The sequence below is a fragment of the Ylistrum balloti genome, unplaced genomic scaffold (genome assembly GCF_031769215.1).
Source record: "Ylistrum balloti isolate Yb309-2 unplaced genomic scaffold, AGI_CSIRO_Ybal_v1 Utg370754, whole genome shotgun sequence".
Lineage (NCBI taxonomy): Eukaryota > Metazoa > Mollusca > Bivalvia > Pectinida > Pectinidae > Ylistrum > Ylistrum balloti.
In genome coordinates, this window is record NW_026782443.1 from 908,023 (window position 1) to 926,609 (window position 18,587).

At 35.9% G+C, this 18,587-nt stretch overlaps 1 protein-coding gene across 1 annotated transcript; it reads right to left on the reverse strand.

The window, feature by feature from the left end:
- Positions 1 to 4,315: 4,315 nt before the first annotated feature.
- LOC132558079 (uncharacterized) lies at positions 4,316 to 11,843 on the reverse strand. The gene is made up of 3 exons (XM_060222604.1): positions 11,737 to 11,843; positions 9,897 to 10,200; positions 4,316 to 9,513 (listed from the first exon to the last, which is right to left on the reverse strand). Exons 2-3 carry the CDS (start codon positions 10,084 to 10,086, stop codon positions 8,990 to 8,992), a joined length of 714 nt encoding a protein of 237 aa, XP_060078587.1. The 5' UTR covers positions 10,087 to 10,200; positions 11,737 to 11,843; the 3' UTR covers positions 4,316 to 8,989.
- Positions 11,844 to 18,587: the final 6,744 nt, after the last annotated feature.

Genomic DNA, 18,587 nt, shown 5'->3' on the forward strand with positions numbered 1-18,587 from the left:
ACTGCTCATCGTGTTTTCCAGTTTTTTAAAGTTGATATATATATATATATAATTATATAATTGAATTCAATATCGATATTAATGAGATAACTAGTACACAATACTAATGTCCATCCTGCTCAAACATAAATCCTTCTTCTACACTGTATTGTTGTTTATGAAATCAAAACAGTTGTATTTGTCATCTTAAACCGATTGTTTCATATTTCTATCTATCATTTTAAAGATAATAACATTCAATTTGCATCGTATCAAGACATTTGGCGCCTATCCCCTTCGTACCTGATAGAGAAGAGATCCCCTCTGTATCTGAAAGAGAAAAGACCTCTCCGTATCTGTTAGTAAACAGTTCCTCTCCTTACCTTATAATAAACGGATCCCCTCCGTACCTAATAGTGAAGAGATCCCCTCCGTACCTGATAGAAAAACAGATCTCCTACGTACATGATAGAGAAAAGATCCCTCCGTATCTGATAGAAAACAAATTTCATTCGTACCTTATAGAGAACAGTTCCCTTCCATACCTGAATAGATCCCCTCCGTATTTTATGGTGAACAGATCCCCTCTGTACGTAATAGTAAACAGATATCCTCCGTACCTTATAGTAAACAGATCCCCTCCATACCTGATAGAAAAACAGATCTCCTCCGTACCTGATAATCAATTGATCACCTCCGTATCTGATAGAAAACAAAACTGCTCCGCACTTAATATTAAACAGATTCCCTATGATTTTTATGGTAAACAGATCTCTTCCGTACCTTATAGTGAAGATATCTCCTCCGTACGCAATAGTGAACAGACCCCCTCCGTACCTGATAGCAAACAAATATGTTCCGTACCTGATAGTAAGCAAATCTGTTCCGTACATGATATTGAAGAGATCCACTCCGTACCTAATAGTGAACAGATCCCCTCTATACCTGATAGAAAGCAGATCTGTTCCATACCAAACAGTGAACAGATCCCCTCCGTACCTTATAGAGAACAGTTCCCTTCCATACCTGATAGTATACAGATCTCCTCCGTACCTTAAAGTGGACAGATCCCCTCCATACCTGATAGAAAACAGATCCCCTCCGTACCTTATAGTGAATATATCCCCTCCATACCTGATAGAAAACAGATCATCTCCATATCTTACAGTGAACAGATCCCCTCCATTTCTTATAGTGAACAGATTCCCTCCGTAACTTATAGTGAACAGATCCCCTCCGTTCGTAAAAGTAAACAGATCCACTCCGTATCTTATAGTGAACAGATCCCCTCCGTGCGTAATAGTAAACAGATCCCCTCCGTTTCTTATAGTGAACAGATCCCTCCGTAGCTTATAGTGAACAGATCCCCTCCGTTCGTAAAAGTAAACAGATCCCCTCCGTATCTTATAGTGAACAGATCCCCTCCGTACGTAATAGTAAACAGATCTCCTCCATACCTTATAAGGAACAGATCCCCTCCGTATCTTATAGTAAACAGATCCCCTCCGTACGTAATAGTAAACAGATCTCCTCCGTACCTTATAAGGAACAGATCCCCTCCATACCTGATAGAAAACAGATCTCCTCTGTACCTAATAGTAAACAAATCTTCATACCTGATTTGTGCGTACAGAATAAACCATTTTCATATAATCGTGCACACGTGAAATGATATCAGTCACCGTGTAATTTGTTCATGTTTTAACATCACCATCACCATCATCTACAATTTTGTTTCCGAATTCACCAAGGAAAATATCATGAAATTTTCTGTTTGGTGATGCTATTTCAAATAAAATGTTTCTTATACTGAGGTGGAAATCCTCATCGCATTTCTCTTACTTTCGGTTTCCATATCCGAACTATTGTGAACAACCCGCGGAAATTTTATTATTCTTATTGGTAAATTGTGTCGTTTAGATGATTTCCTTATTTCACATCATTACCAAAATAGTCATAGAAAGCAACATTGAAAAGTTTTACGTGGGAACACATTGATTCTCAATCTACTTTCGTTTTAGGTTAACGTACAACGGTGTTTGATTTCGTAGAGGAAAATCATTGTTTATCACACAAAACCACAAAAATTTAATATCATTATATAGATATTTATTAATCAATAGTATCCTGAAATATTTCATTCAAATCCAAGAAGTTTTAAAAGGTACGTATCACACAGCAATATATAACAATACCTAGACAATGATATCCAAACAGAGACAAAATGTATACACATTATACATGGTACACAGTGTAGTAACATTTGAAATTCGATCGGTAGTCAATCGTTCGGGGGTTTTACACACCGTATATACGAGAAGAAAGAGAAAGAAACCCACAAAACTTACCTTTATCACTTTATCTCTGCATTTTGCCGTATACGGAAGAAGCCATGACACGCCAGGTTCACGGCCGGAATAACAACTGACGAGATTATCGATCGATGTACGAAGCAAGGTAGCGACATACAGGGTATCCAAAGAGAAGCCGTTATTTAACATAACAGAATGAATGAATTCAAAACGAAAAAATAATCATTTAACCAAAGTAGCCCCCTTCATCCCCTCCCCCACCCCACCCCTAAAAGAAACCGTCCCAACAGGACACCATGGGTTATCATATATAGTACAAAAGATAAAATCGTAATTTTTTGTAAGGAATTTATAATTTTTGAAAACAATGAAAGCTCAGTCAAATGAAAAACATGATTTCACATAAAAATCCAAGTATCATAACATCGCCGTTTTGTGACACTCGTTGTGGATTTAATAAGAAATTACATGCAAGAAAAGACTTTAAAATGTTGAGAGGTCTGATAGTGAGTTTTCAAGACCCTGTGGTTTGGTGGTAATCCTAACCCCAATGATAATCTCAAGAAATGACAGCGGTTAAAAATAGCCTCTGTTTAATTAAGATTCTGATGAATGATATGTTAAATATTGATAGCGTTCCGAGCAGTTTGTATTAAGGAGTTATTATCACTCTCGACTCTTAAGACATTTGCTTTGTTTACATGAATTTTATTTCAACATTTAAATTTTGTCCGTAGATTTCTTCTTTCGGGTTTTGACCGATCTCTTTAAATTTGGCTATAGTTTTTTTTTCATCTTGAAAATTTTAGAAGTTGTTGTCCTTCGTTCTTTCGAATTCTAATTTCGTCAAATTTTGCTAAATTGGCGACACTTTGATCACGCCATCATTGCTTCATTTTTATGGTGTATAACAAAAATTTCGCTCCGCCCAGTAGTACTTTTCTTACCTACGGTGATATCTCAATGCATCTGTGCTGTTGCTATATAGAAAGAGACAGTGTGTCAGGTTAGAGACAGAAGGGTTGCTAGCTCGAACCCCAGCTGGGTATATTTTTCCAATACATATTCCCTATTACAGCTTGACTATGCTCTCTAGTTTATATATATATATATATTTGTATCGGGATATTCTTTTCTAATATTTCAATTATATTTGGTAATATCACGAACTTTCTATATTGCAGTTCCTGGTATTACTATTTGAAATATATTACCTTCGTTTTATAGAGTCGGAGTTCCGGTCTTGTTTACACAAATTGTTTTCGTTTTAAATCTCTCTTGTTTTCCAGCTGGTTGAATCTGTACCTCACTGGGAGCCTATTAAGATTGCTTAATTCCGCTTCACGTACAGTGGAGGTACGGTGGTTTGTCTATCCAGATTCTAACATATGTTTTTGGCAGAGTTTTTATTTACATTAGTACTTACTACTCCTTGAACGGAAAAATATGTATTCTTAATCATGATGTATCACTTTTTATGGAAAATTTCAAATTGTGGATATGTTTTCTTAGATTTTCTCTTTACTTAGGGATCAATCTAGGATACCGGAGAAAGTACTTTTTGTGACTAGGGGAAACAGCCTGGGTTTCAAAGGACTACAAGCAAAAGCCTTCTGGGCTGAAACCAGTGGATAGGTTTTCAGAACTTATGATTGGCAGTACAAAAATATGTGGAACAATGTAAGATTCTTTATAAGCCAGAAAATATACAATATCCATCAAATTCTACTCAAAAACAATAAAAAGATAAAAAGAGCATTTTATGTTGAAATGGGGAAATTCAAACAGAAAATCGATAATTTATGTAAAATAGGGGTATATATTGCAAAATTCAAGGGGAACATTTTGAAAGAGAGGAATTTTAGCATCTAGGGGAGATTATCCAATCAGTACTCTAGATTGATCCCTGTAGTACTTGTGTAACAAACAAGTTAATTAACCACTATCTTGTGGCAGCTTTCGGAATGGACCAAGATGTATGTAACATTTATATCTACAATACAAACTTAACAAAAACTGAGAAATGTTGGAATAAATAATTTTATTGGCCCTGTAACAGGTACCTGTATAACAAATCAGTAACAAGGAATGAAGATATTACATTGAGATCTGATTAAATGCTTTGCATCCCAAACAGGAGCCAAAGCCAGCTGATTTACAGAATAAAAGTTCTGATAACACAACCAGTAGAAGATAAAAGTGTAACGTTTCAATGACTACACAGTCAGCTTCATCAGTCAAATGACCAGTGTGAAGCATTCTTGCACTGACACACATATAGTGTATGGAATGGTAAGTAATTAACCCATTTGGTTGAAGGTGACCATGTAGTCATAGAAACCCTACTCTAATCTTCTACTGATTGTGTTATAAGAACTTTCATTCTATTCACATTACAAACCTGAAGAAAATGTTCTGAATGTTTGACACAGACACATAAAATTTTTCTGCAGAGTTTGCGACAAATAAGCAAGACAAGGACATATAATGCTACTGACCATGAGGACCAGAGTTCATGCCAAATAATACTACAAATCAAATGAGGTCAAAATCTGCTAAGCCTCTCTAGAGGAGGAGACTTACATTGATGACAAACATATCACCACCATATACGTTAATTTTACTATATAAAATACAAGATTCAATAAATTGTTATGTTTGATTATCTTATCGGTCGGAAACCTACATATAAATAAACATTGATTAAAGCACTGTATACTGTAATTATATAAAATATAATTTGATTTCTGATAGGCCTGTAAAACACAGAATAGGAGACCTTATCTGTATACATGTAAGCATTCTGTATGACCATTTAAAAAACAATCAGTCAGTCTCACAATAAAAGGCCAGTCTCAGTCCACAATAAAAAAGACGAGTCTTCCAAATTTCTGGTGCCCATGTCACCATAACTTTTGAGTTCCATCAAAATTGTCAAAACAAAAGTAGATCATACTTTGTATTTATACTAATGTAATCATAACCTATATATACACAAGTAGTTTTAACAACAGATCCCAGCAGGATCATGGCATAAGCCATTGTTTGATCTTAATTTGTCCTTCAACAGTTGAATCTGTTACAAACAAGATGACACGTACCTCCCACATACAATTATACTTAGACTGACACGTACCTCCCACATACAATTATACTTAGACTGACACGTACCTCCCACATACAATTATACTTAGACTGACACGTACCTCCCACATACAATTATACTTAGACTGACACGTACCTCCCACATACAATTATACTTAGACTGACACGTACCTCCCACATACAATTATACTTAGACTGACACGTACCTCCCACATACAATTATACTTAGACTGACACGTACCTCCCACATACAATTATACTTAGACTGACACGTACCTCCCACATACAATTATACTTAGACTGACACGTACCTCCCACATACAATTATACTTAGACTGACACGTACCTCCCACATACAATTATACTTAGACTGACACGTACCTCCAACATACAATTATACTTAGACTGACAGCATTTTACAATATCTGAACATCATACTCAATAAATAAGGCTACAGAGACTATAAGTATGTTGGTAGGAGTCAAATGCACAAAAACAATGTGAGTACAAGTTCACTAAAACAATGCGAGTACAAATGCACTAAAACAATGCTAGTACAAGTTCACTAAAACAATGCCAGTACAAGTGCACTAAAATAATGCCAGTACAAGTGCACTAAAACAATGTGAGTACAAGTTCACTAAAACAATGCGAGTACAAGTGCACTAAATCAATGTGAGTACAAGTGCACTAAAACAATGCCAGTACAAGTGCACTAAAACAATCTGAGAGGTCAGGACTCTATTCATCTAATAAACGTGTAAGTAACATGGCTACCTACAAGAAAACTCTACAGAATTCCTCTATTTCTCTCCAAAATTTTGTATTCACTAATATCATGGCCACTAGCCATATATTGTATGATTTAACACTTGTTTTAAGTGATTATGAAGATTTTTAAAAAACAAACAACAACAAGTACAAACGTGTCAACATTATGATAATCCAAACTCAAATTCAATAAAATTAGGGCAAAATATGAACAGATTTACATGGAAAACAAGGAGATTAAGACCAGATACTCTGGGAGAGTGAGCGTCCTTTGCTTTATCGACGACACCCACTATGTAAATCTTGGTAAATATAAGTAAAAAATGTCACACTCTCAAATGAGAACAAGGTATAAAACAATGGTGTCAACAGGTAAACTAACAAGTATCAAATCTGTCCATCGCACAAAGAAATAGAATATATCCCAAGTGTAACATAGCGCATATTTTTACAGCTTAAGAAATCCTAATCCCAGCCAACTTTCTGGATAAATAGGTAAAGGATATTGGCAGCACTCAGCTTTAACATAACACTGTATGTCAATGAAACAGCATAGTTAGTGACTAGAATAATTAAGATGAATAAGGTTGTGATGATGGATAAAAGACACAAAATGGAGCAACAATGATTATAACAACTCTAATGATACCACAAATCCTGAAAAACACTCCAGCTTTCCCTTTACTGGGAAATGTCACAAGTCACTAACCGGACAAGGCTAGTTCCTGTGGATATGTAGGCACTTTAGTGTCATGGTAGTTAAAATCCAATAGGATGCGGAGACACCATAGTGTACTCAAATTAAAAAATGCTTGAGCTTCAAACTTTTCCAACAGCACAGGTTTGTATGTAACTCAGAAATGCACACAAGAAATATTTAATGCAAGTGACCTCTGTGTTGAGTGGTTGTGCAAAGACATGACAAAGGGAGACAACTGAAAAAGTGATTGCCTCTGCAAATACTTGTTTTAAGTGACAATCACACTACACAACCACCAAACAGCCCTTCCCACCATGTTAATTTTCATCAACTTTTACACAATCACTATACAGTCCCCCAATGTGTAAATTTCTATCAACTAAATTTCTATCTACTTTTACACAATCACTATACATTCCCTCCAATCGTGTAAATTTCTATCAACTTTTACACAATCACTATACAGTCCCTCCCACTATGTAAATTTCTATCAACTTTTACACAATCACTATACATTCCCTCCCATTGAGTAAATTTCTATCAACTTTTACACAATCACTATTTATTCCCTCCCATTGTGTAAATTTCTATCAACTTTTACACAATCACTATACATTCCCTCCAATTGAGTAAATTTCTATCAACTTTTACACAATCACTATACAGTCCCTCCAATTGTGTAAATTTCGATCAACTTTTACATTATCACTATTACAGTTATTTCATCTAAGACTAATCACTCTTGCTTACCCGGATGCAAGTGCAAAGAGTGATATTGTGGGAGGAAACCAGAGTATCCAGGGAAAACCAGCGTGGTCAGGCAGGTGACCCTTTCCCTTTTTATGTCTGTTCCGGGAATCAAACCCTGGACAACTATGTGAAAGGCAGGTGCGTTACCACTGCACCATCCAACCACCCTTATGATTTGTACTGATGCATGTTTCCCCTCTCATTTGTTGATAATTCTACATTGAATTCCTGTGTGATCAGGAGTTTGTTTCCTTTGTTAAATCATGAAACCAAAAAGGTCTGACACTCCTCCTCTTAAACTTTCAAAATGTGTCAAGTTAAGAACATCTTATCTTTTACATTAACAATAACTAAAAGCAAAACCACAAGATTACGTTGTATGTAACTGCTTCTCTTTACACACACATACTTTACTTACAGTGATAGTGGGTATCAGGTGGTAGCTGTTTATATCATACAATAACATGATAACAATATTTCTTACCAAAACTTGGTCAAAGAGCCAGACCCACTCCGCTATAGATATTTTTTCATATTTTATTGACTGGAAATGTTGTTGTATACTAATTGAATTGAAAGGGTACAGGAGATATCGGTGCCAGAATTAGTCTCATTAATCAACACCAGGATATGAATATTGATGAGGGAAAGTCACGTGATATGTTCAGACGCGGTCAGAATCAAAACAAAAATGGAGGAAGAGGTGAGTAGTATGTCCATGTCACATTGCTTGTAAAGAGATTTTACCGATAAATGCAATCAATACTCTATATATCCTGTATGGAAATCATCTAACGTATGTATTGATGGCATCTTTCAATGCTTAGATATGACACAAAAACGTGCAGATTACGAGAAAAACTACGATTAATTGCAAAGAGGCTCTTTAATGGGGGCAACGATACGGTAACGAACAGATAGAACATCCCGAAATGGATCTATCTAAAGTGAATATTGGATGATAAGAGTATTTATGAATGTGATTTTAGAGTGATACTACACGAGAGAGCCAAACAGAAAGGGATTACAGAGTATGAACCAGCCATCTTCCTTCTTTTCGCCTCAGAGTCCGTCAAAACACGTTTTCTTCCCCGCTTCCCTCGCATGCTTTCTGCCATGTTGGAAGTCGGCAGATTTATTTACAGTTCTTTGCGCATGCATCAGAGGGCAGGACTTCCCGCATAATTATGAATTAGCACGGAGTCGTTTCAAATTCTTTTTTAAAACTATTTATTACATTAGATTGGCAGCGATTTAGTTTAAAATTGCGGTATTACAGGGTTGGTCAGAACTTTTGCTACCCGAGAAAAATAGAAAATCATGGGGTTTTTTTAATACAAAATAATATCAGTCGAGGAGTGGGTATGGCTCTTTAAAAGGAAGATGGAAAAATAGCATTCTTTTCTCTGTTTGTTTGTTTTACAGGAGATGTTGTCATCCATTTTTTAACTCTTTGCCCAATTGACACGTCAGGTGTTGAGCTTTCTTCCTCTTCTGGGAATGACAGTAGCTGGGTCTTCTCTGGAACAAATTCTGATCTTGTGACAGATGACACTTTGTGATCAAGTCCAGGTTTTCTGAACAAGCTTCCATATTTGTTTACCTCTCCTCTGGAATAATATGACTGCATTTCTTTGCGGACATGTTTAGCGGAAGGTTCTTGGGTTACAAGTGATGATGTACTATTTGCGCTGTGTATTTGGACTTGTGGGTGGACACTAATGCTGTCATCACATGACCTAACTTTATCTGCTGTAAACCCGGAAACATTCGCCTGTAAGTTGACATTACTGGTAAACTTTGATTCCTGTACAAGGTTGAGGAACTGTGACAATGTTGGGGATGATGCTGACCTGTTTATACCAGTCTTCTTTTCCACTTTAAGGTGTGCACCTCCTGTGAAAGTTGAAAAATTTTGGGTTTTACCAAATCTAATTGAGAGAAATATATCTATATATATATGCTATAGTCTAGAAATAATGATTTTATTTAGAATTAACAACTGACGAGACAAAAACAAAAAATAAAATAAACCTGCAAGTATCAATATCTAGAGATTTTAATAGATTTAACATCAAATAATTAAGTTATCATATAAGCAGGTTATTAAAAACTGTACATAAGTTGATACAATAGAAAATACAGGTCACAGCAACCCGCAACAATAAAATACATTGTTGCCTCTGCTTACTTTATATCTTGTTGATCAGCGTATTGTTTATCTATTATGATATATGCTGCAGTATGTACACCTATGGAGAAGAGTGCTCTCCCCTTACCAACATCTTGTAGATTTGTGTCTGGAGATCTCTCAGTTTCTGTGCAAGTTGATTTCTGAGTAGTATCCACACCAATGGAGAAGAGTGGTCTCCCCTGTTTTTTGGGCAGTACTGGTGGAGTAGTGGGTATTCCACTGAAGTTGTTACTGAAATCCAGAGGTAATGGGGAAATTGTTCGGTCCTGATTCATGATGTCTAATCGTATATGTGACAATGACTACACAGATCTTTTTCTCAAATGTATACCAATACAAAGAGTTGTGTATTCATGTTGTCATACAATTCCATCCAACTGATTTTGTCCCTGAAATGCAAAATAAAAAAACATTATGAATATAACCCTTGTAAAATCTTCTTTCTGAGTTGATAGGTTAATTTTAGAACACTTAACTTTTCCTACTGAGCCAGGTAAAATATAGTGCAATACTTACAGCTTCCTACTGAGCTAGGTAAAATATAGTACAACACTGACAACTCCTGTTGGATCTGGTAAAATCTAGTACAACACTAACAACTTCCTGTTGAGTCAGATAAAATATATACAACACTGACAACTTCCTGTTGAGTCAGGAAAAATTTAGTACAACACTAACAACTTCCTGCTGAGTCAGATAAAATATAGTACAACACTAACATCTTCTTACAGAGTCAGATAAAATATAGTACAACACTGACAACTTCCTGTTGAGTCAGATAAAATATAGTACAACACTGACAACTTCTGTTGGATCTGGTAAAATCTAGTACAACACTAACAACTTCCTGTTGAGTCAGATAAAATATATACAACACTGACAACTTCCTGTTGAGTCAGGAAAAATTTAGTACAACACTAACATCTTCCTGCTGAGTCAGATAAAATATAGTACAACACTAACATCTTCTTACAGAGTCAGATAAAATATAGTACAACACTGACAACTTCCTGTTGAGTCAGATAAAATATAGTACAACACTGACAACTTCCTGTTGAGTCAGATAAAATATAGTACAACACTAACAACTTCCTGCTGGGTCAGATAAAATGGCAGAAGAATCACTTGAATGAGTTGATCCTGGACAGTTAAAATGAATTCATTAAAATAGCATTCTTTTACTTCAACTAACTTCAATAATTAAATTTGGTCATGATCATTTCATACTGAAAATATTCAAAATTACAACCACTAGTAAAACACTAAGACACAACTACAACACTACAACACATATCTTGTCCTTACACACTATTTTGCTAGGTTTTATGCAGGAGTTTCTTCTGTAGCACAGTGTTAAATGTAATGGTTTGGAATAGTACTTTAAAATAGTAAGTATGTAAACTTTTTAAGTATCAACCTTTATTTTGACAGTGGTCACTTGCAGCTGAGCTGAAGATTTCCGTCTCTAAATGATAATTTAACGTCAATATTCACATTTATATTGGTGCTAATGATTTTGACATTTTTATTTTTAAAATGTGCATAGTATGTAAAATTATACATATATATATTAATAACAGCAAAATAAATAAGAATACTGACTGACATTAACACATCATTTAAGGGACAGAAATTTGCAGTTTAGATTGCAGCAGCATTGGCAGCGCAGTCGTCTGCTAGATTCAGATTGCCACGGTAGGTCAAGTGCTTTTTTTTTTATCAAAGTACACAAAGTTCATCACAGAGACGATAAAAGCGTAAAAAGGCGACGAGAGGGGTCGCAGAGACAGAAAACCTTGAACTTGCTAACTAGGTCAATACACCTCATAATTATAATGCACCATGTGTGGACAAATCGGTCGTCTGTGGAATGAGAACCGAAAATATCAAAAAAAGTTTTCGAGCACTGGTCATGATAGTCTTACACTATGCTGGGTTGTTCCACATGCACCTGTGTCTGATTCTTGAGCGTAAACGACACAAGCGAAAGTCCAGCCCACTATAGCAACATACGCATGTTGTTTACCCAACCTGCTTTAGTTGAACAAGTCACGTCATGCAATGGTCAAGAGTAATCGTGTCTCACATGAATAACCAGATCTGAAGCCATGATTTATTCATAGTAATCACTTCATGTCTTTCTAGATCCTTAAGTACAGACTGTAAGTTTCAGACAAAAGTTAGTGACTCTGCGCGATAGTTTTCCGCGGAATGTCGCTTTAGTCTGTTGGAATGTTTGTTAAAAACCTCTTGTTAAGAGTTTACCTTTGTGATGTGCTACGTGCAGAGTTTCAGAAACGTGCTCGGGACAAACGTACAATAATAAACATCACACTACAGAACTGGAGATAAACAAAGCATAATGCTTACATACCAATGCAAACGTCTACGTGTCTATGTTTCTGCGCCGGTTAGACGACTTACAGCATCGGGCAGGATCGGGCAAGATCGGACAGATTTAAAGGGTCGGACAGGATTTCTATGTAGAATTTGTACATTAAAATGTTCCTAATGTAAATACTTTGTTATTAAAGGGCCATAATTTAAATAGAATCGGGGTATAATACTGCCGTTTTAATTTTAATGCAAAATAAATTAATTAAAATCATTAAATCAGCACTATTCTACCTCCGATTCTGCCCAATTCTGTAAATCGTCCTTCGGTCTTGCACGACCAAAACATATATGAGTGTTTTATGTAATATGTCTTCATTTCCCCTTTAAAGCTGTTCTTGGTGTTAAACTTATGATGGTATTAATGAAAAAAAAATCATTAAAATGGCACTATTCTACCCCGATTCTGCTCGATCCTGTAAATCGTAGCCCGATCCTGTAAGTCGTCCAACCCTTTCTGCGCGGGCTTTCAAAGTCGAAAGTACACAACATGGTAGGTACCTAAGATCAGATTTTAAACCATGATCAGCCTTAATTTATAATTATTGATTTAATGACGTATCACTGCTATTTGTTTATGACACATACTCAGTTCTGACATGATAACATCAAATAGTATCCCTCAAACACAAAATGCAAAAGCTATCTTACAATCATAAAAAGTCAGAGCTTAAAAAAAGCGTAGATTTAATAACGACAATCAAATAAATATTTGTATTACTAAACTATGTTTTATGTTAATGACTGTAGCGACGAAAAAAACCAACAGAGGCTGGGTACATCATGGCTTAATTAGATGACCACACGGGGACATTGTACACGAGTCGCACAATCTCACTACGATGTTTTCGTTCCCTCATTTTTGGTAATAAAGCATTACGACGATAAACGATTTCCTGTGGAAACAGAGTCCTAGCGCTTGTTTCGTAACGTTACTGGTACCCGTTCCATAACCGCGTCACGATCACAATTCCAGAGCTTATGCGTCGTCTGTTTGTCGACGCCATTTTAAATAAAATGCTACGTCATACACTTGAACTTTTGCGAGGTTGAAAGAGTCTGTATTTAGACACTTTTTTCTTGGGGATCATCTGGTCTTATTCTCCTTGTACTTTTCCAAGAACCCCTGTGTAAATCTTTCTTTTGTTCATATTTTGCCCTATTTTTAAGGAATTTCAGTTTGGATTATGACTACGTTGACATGTTGGTATTTTCTTGACGTTTTTATAAAGCTTCTTAAAGAATCGAATGATACTGGTCTCTATGTTGATAACTTTGTCAGCGAAACGAAGTCACGTAAATGAGAAGTTGATTAAAAAAAATTCAGAACATATTGTAGCTGTGGCAAATACTAGCCGCAATATACTGCGAAGCAGTTGATGTTGAATTTGTCTCAAGACCAACTCAATTCATCATCCCATGAAATCGACATAAGCAAGATTCAATCCTTATATTTCAATTAACGCTTCTTTTTTTTCTACAGCATGGGAAGTGACGCAATTTATCTTCTACTTTTATTTTCGTTTCTTGTCATCATATCGTCTGACGTCATACAAGCAAATAGTCCGTCATTTGAAGACAGATTATTGTGACAGGTTGAAATATATTTCAGCGTGGTTACTTAATATTCAATGAAACTTTAATAAGGACAAAATTTAATACACTTTTCGACAACTTTAATGAAAATTTAAATAATAGTGTGCAACAAAGACAGTATGCATTTTCCCCACGGAGGAATAACATCTAGACGTGGTGCGCCGGTTCGCAATCGAAGCGGTGGCAGCCATTTTCTACAGGCACCGAAGCTCTTTTGAAACGTAAAGTTACAGTTATTAAATGTTATATTTTTATTTTGATGTTTTTAAATCTATAAATACTTGTGGTATATTGCCAGTCTAGTAGAAGTTGGGGAGTTTTCTCCCCTTAACTAATATTTGTATTCATACACACTGGCAATGTTAATCTGGTCAAATTCATTAGTAAATGAAACAGATCACATTTAGTAGTTTCATTAAGTCTGATTTTGGTAGAAATTGAAATATAATAAGCATAATACGGGAAAAAAGTTGGGCCGGACAGTATAAAAAGGGGGCGGGAGGAGAACGGGAGGAGATTTTTCAATATAAAAAATGTTCGTCCCTTCTAACTCCAAATCCTGAATTCGTGTGTGTTACAGAAGAAATGGTTTACCCGATTCACCTGATCTTCTGTTTGTATAAACGTCTACACCACCATGATTCTTAATTCTTGTTTTTATCGTTGGTTGCGCATTACGATATCTCTGAGCTAGTCTGTCCAATTTCTTAAAAACATTTTCACGTATTTAAAACTTCTTTTCTCCTAGTAGATAGCCCCTTACTAGTAACAATCTGGACTGAACTTGATCTCTTCATTCGAAAAATAGTTCCAGTCTCTTACCACTCTTAATCCAAATGAGTGCCCCCTTCATTTTAGAGTGTTTCTGGTGGATTTTGAAGATATGCCCCTTGTTTTGTTGCTTTTAATAATTTCACACATTTCTCTGCCCTTTTCTTCAATTACATTGAGGTTTCTATAGACTTCAATGACATCGGACTTCTTTCTCTTATATTTTAAGGTTGGAAGTCGGAGCGATGGTAGCCTATCTGGATTTGACAAGTCCTCTAAAGATCTAACATGCTTAGTGACTTTTCTTTGCGCTTTTTTTTCACTTGCTCTAATGTCTTTCTGTAACAGTGGATTCCATACAGTTACAGCATGCTCTAAATTCGGTCTAAGGAGAACCTTATACAGTTTTATGAACATTTCTTTGTCTATATGTATGAATGACTTCTTTAATAGCCCTACTTATCTGTTCGCCTTTTTAACACTTCACAACATGTATGTTGAACTTCAAGTCAGTGTCAAATGTGACCCCTAGATGTTTTTCCTGATATCCTTATTGTATTTTTTAACAATCCATATAGTATCTGTGCCTTTCCTTGTTATGTCCAAAGTGCAAAGATTTACATTTCCCAGGATTATATTTATGCTACCACGTTTTAGACGAATCTCCCAGGGTGTCCAAGTCAGTCTGGAGTTGACCTGTTATCGTTGTAACTTGTTCCATATATCTTTGTATCATTTGCGAACAATTTTGTGGTAGATTTAGTACTTTGATCTATATTAAACATAATACAGGTCCAAGGACGATCCCCTGGGGGACCCTGCTTGTTACATTTGCCCAATTTGATATTTTACCACTGATAAGTACTCGTTGTTTCAGGTTACGTAGGAAAATGCTATCCAATTTGACACTTTATTTTCTATACCAATGACTTTGAATTTTGCTGTTTCTTTGATGGGAAACTTTGTAAAGCTTTTTGAAAATCTTCATAAAAATGCCCATTTTATTTCCCTCGTCTGTTTTCTTGATTATATAGCCAAGGATCTCTAAGAGCTGTAGTGTGACTAATCGTCCCTTGTGAAACCCGTATTGACCATTATTTAACAGACCTTATTGGTTCAAGTATTCCACGATGCTGTCCCTTAAGATAGATTCTATAATCTTGCATATTATACTTGTCAGACTAATAGGTCTATAATCATTTGGATTTTTTACTGCCCCTTTTTGAAGATTGGAATAATGGTAGCTTCCCTCCATTCATCGGTTAGATTTTCATCTTCCAGATATTTGTTAAATATAATATTCAAGGGTTTGCTTAATACAGTTCTTGTTTCATATAATATTTTTGGATGAATTTCATCCGGACCTGTGGCTTTGGATGAGTCATATTTGAATAGTTTTGCCAATACTTTTTCCTCAATGATGTCTAACCGTCTCATTTGAATATATGTATTATCAATTGGTAATGTAGGGATATCTTGATGATTCCCAATAGTGAATATTTTGCAGAAACATTTGTTGAGAACATCTGCTTTGTCACTTTTGTCCGATTCCATTCTGCCATCTTCTGCCTCTAATATAGAGATGCCTGTTGTTGTCCTGGTTTGAATATATTTCCAGAAGCTTTTAGAGTCTGTCTTAAACTCGTTGACTATCTTTTGTCCATACCGTTTAGAAGTCTGTTGCTGTACACTTGTGGCGTGGTTCCTTGCTCTTTTGTAATTTTTCATTCTCGTTACCTCTGTACTTATATTATTCTTTTTCTCTTCACTGCTTGTATTACTGTTTCGTTCATCTATAGGTTTCGAGGTCTCCCAGGACTACTTTTGTTTACTGATTTCCATTGTTCAGTACACTACATAATTTTGTCAACAAAGTAGGCCCCCATGATTATTCCAGATCCATTAGATTAATTTCATCCCACCTCTTTCTATCCAGCTCCAGGCATATCTGTTCATAGCCCCAACCCTTGTATACAATCTAAACTTTCAGGGTCATTGTTTCTATTTGCCAATGTATTTCCTTTTAGTTAAAAATTCAACAGTATGAGAAGGTGTGAGGCTCTGTCGCTTGATTCTTGTATCACTGTCTAGGTTTTCTGTGTGTCTCTGCTACTGGAATGACTCTTGTACATACATCCTATTAACAGCTTGTAATTACTACCTGTGATTTAATGCTACACCATATCAACTACTTGTGATTTAATGCTGCACCATATCAGTTCTTTGAAGTCTAATTGCGTTAAATCGTCTTCCTCTTCTTCTTGATGTTTACTTTTAATGTAAATTATGACTCCTCGTCCCCCCTCAAGACTGTTTGTAAATGTGTCATATCCTTTTAGAGTGAATACACTGATGTCAAGGTTTACGATGTTATGTTTTGGCAATTTCTCCGTCAATGCTACCATTCTTAATTTTCCATGTTAATGATTGATTCATGACTTTTATATAGGAAGCTATCAACATTGCTATATGCAACCCCGAACATTGAGGATTTTTCTGTGCAATGTTTTTAGTTTTGTGCAGGTTAAAACTTGTGTCCAAGTACTGCAGCATGTCAGTATCCTGGTTCTTACTATATCTAACTGTTGTTTATTCGTCTTCTCGCCCTTGTGACAAGAATATCATTTAAATGTTGATATTGCAACTGCCTTTTATCTCCGATTTTAACAAAACAGTTTTTTCCTTTCTGATTTAGTTTTAAAAACTAGCTTTGATGGCCTTCTTTTCCCTTCGCCTTTCCCCCTATTATGTGCTTTATCGCAAGTTGGCTAAAACCTGGTGCTTTTGTAAGCCGATTCATTTCTGCTCTGCCACCTTCTTTTCTTTTTGCAGCATTTTCTGGAGTGGATTCCCTTATATGAATTAACACTGTTTAGTTCTCGACTCTTTCGTTGACCTGCCTTCTTAATTATGTTATAAACAATGTCATTTAGTTCATTCTTCAGGCCAGAGATTATGTCATCTCTCATGTCATTTACAGTTTCTTATCTTTGTAGTTCCTGTCTTATCTCTTCGATTTCCTCCCCCTCCCTTTCTCCTGTAATTAGTGTTGTCTTGAATTTGTTTTAAACTCTTTTCTATCATGGCGAACCTCGCGGGATTTTCTTCGCATACTTTACATATCCGCGTCAGTTCGTCTAGTTCATCCGATTGCAGTAGGTTGTATGTTTTTGGCCATCTTATACAGTATCACAGATCATCAAACACTTCATACTGAATTACCATATTGTTTTTGATTCGGTTGTCACATTTCGGACATTTTATTTTTTCCCTGTCTGCCATTTTTTTTGTAATTGATAATGTTCCTACTAAGTCTCGGCACCAGAAAAGTGTTGGTGTAATCTAAGTTTCTGTGGTAGAGCAATCCCCACTCATCATATTACCTAGATAGATATTCACATTCACACTCCTTTGGCCAAATCTTTGTCCCTAGTCTTCTGACCCAGTATTTGCTTAGATTAGAACTTAGGTGAACTCCACCAGTACGCTAAATGAATATAATTTTCTTACGTCTTTTCCTCTCTTTTTCTAAATCCGCACTGAATGTTGGTGCTTAAACTGAATTATGCTTGTTAAAGTTCCTTATTCCAGCGTTTAACTATTTAGTGCTATTATTGAGTATTTCCTGGTGGTCCCTGATATTTAAGGGACACGACTTGCAACATCTTTTTGTGCCTGCGTTAATCTTTTATACAAGTCCATAATATTTTCAAGGCAGTGCCTAAAACACTGAGCGCAAGTTGATCAACAAGATGCCCATTTTGAATTGCCCCATTCATGTCTGCACTAAGGCTTCTTCTTCTTCGTCTTCATCTCGAAAACAATGCATAATTATCATTTGTAGCGCACCTGTCCGAGGTTCGATTCCCCGAAGAAACATAGGTTTTATCCTACTCTTAGACCCCTCGCATGCTTATCACAAGTGTGACAAGTAGAAGTTAAGATAAATAAAGTAACCCATGAACATACAACCCTAACTGAACCATGAATTTTGAAATACATGGATTTTAAACAC

Coding starts and splice junctions, on each gene's coding strand:
- LOC132558079 (XM_060222604.1), bottom strand. CDS start 10,086: ATGAATCAGGACCGAACAATTTCCCCATTACCTCTGGATTTCAGTAAC. Junction 9,514..9,896: donor CACAAATCTACAAGATGTTG/GTAAGGGGAGAG, acceptor CAACTTTCACAG/GAGGTGCACACCTTAAAGTG.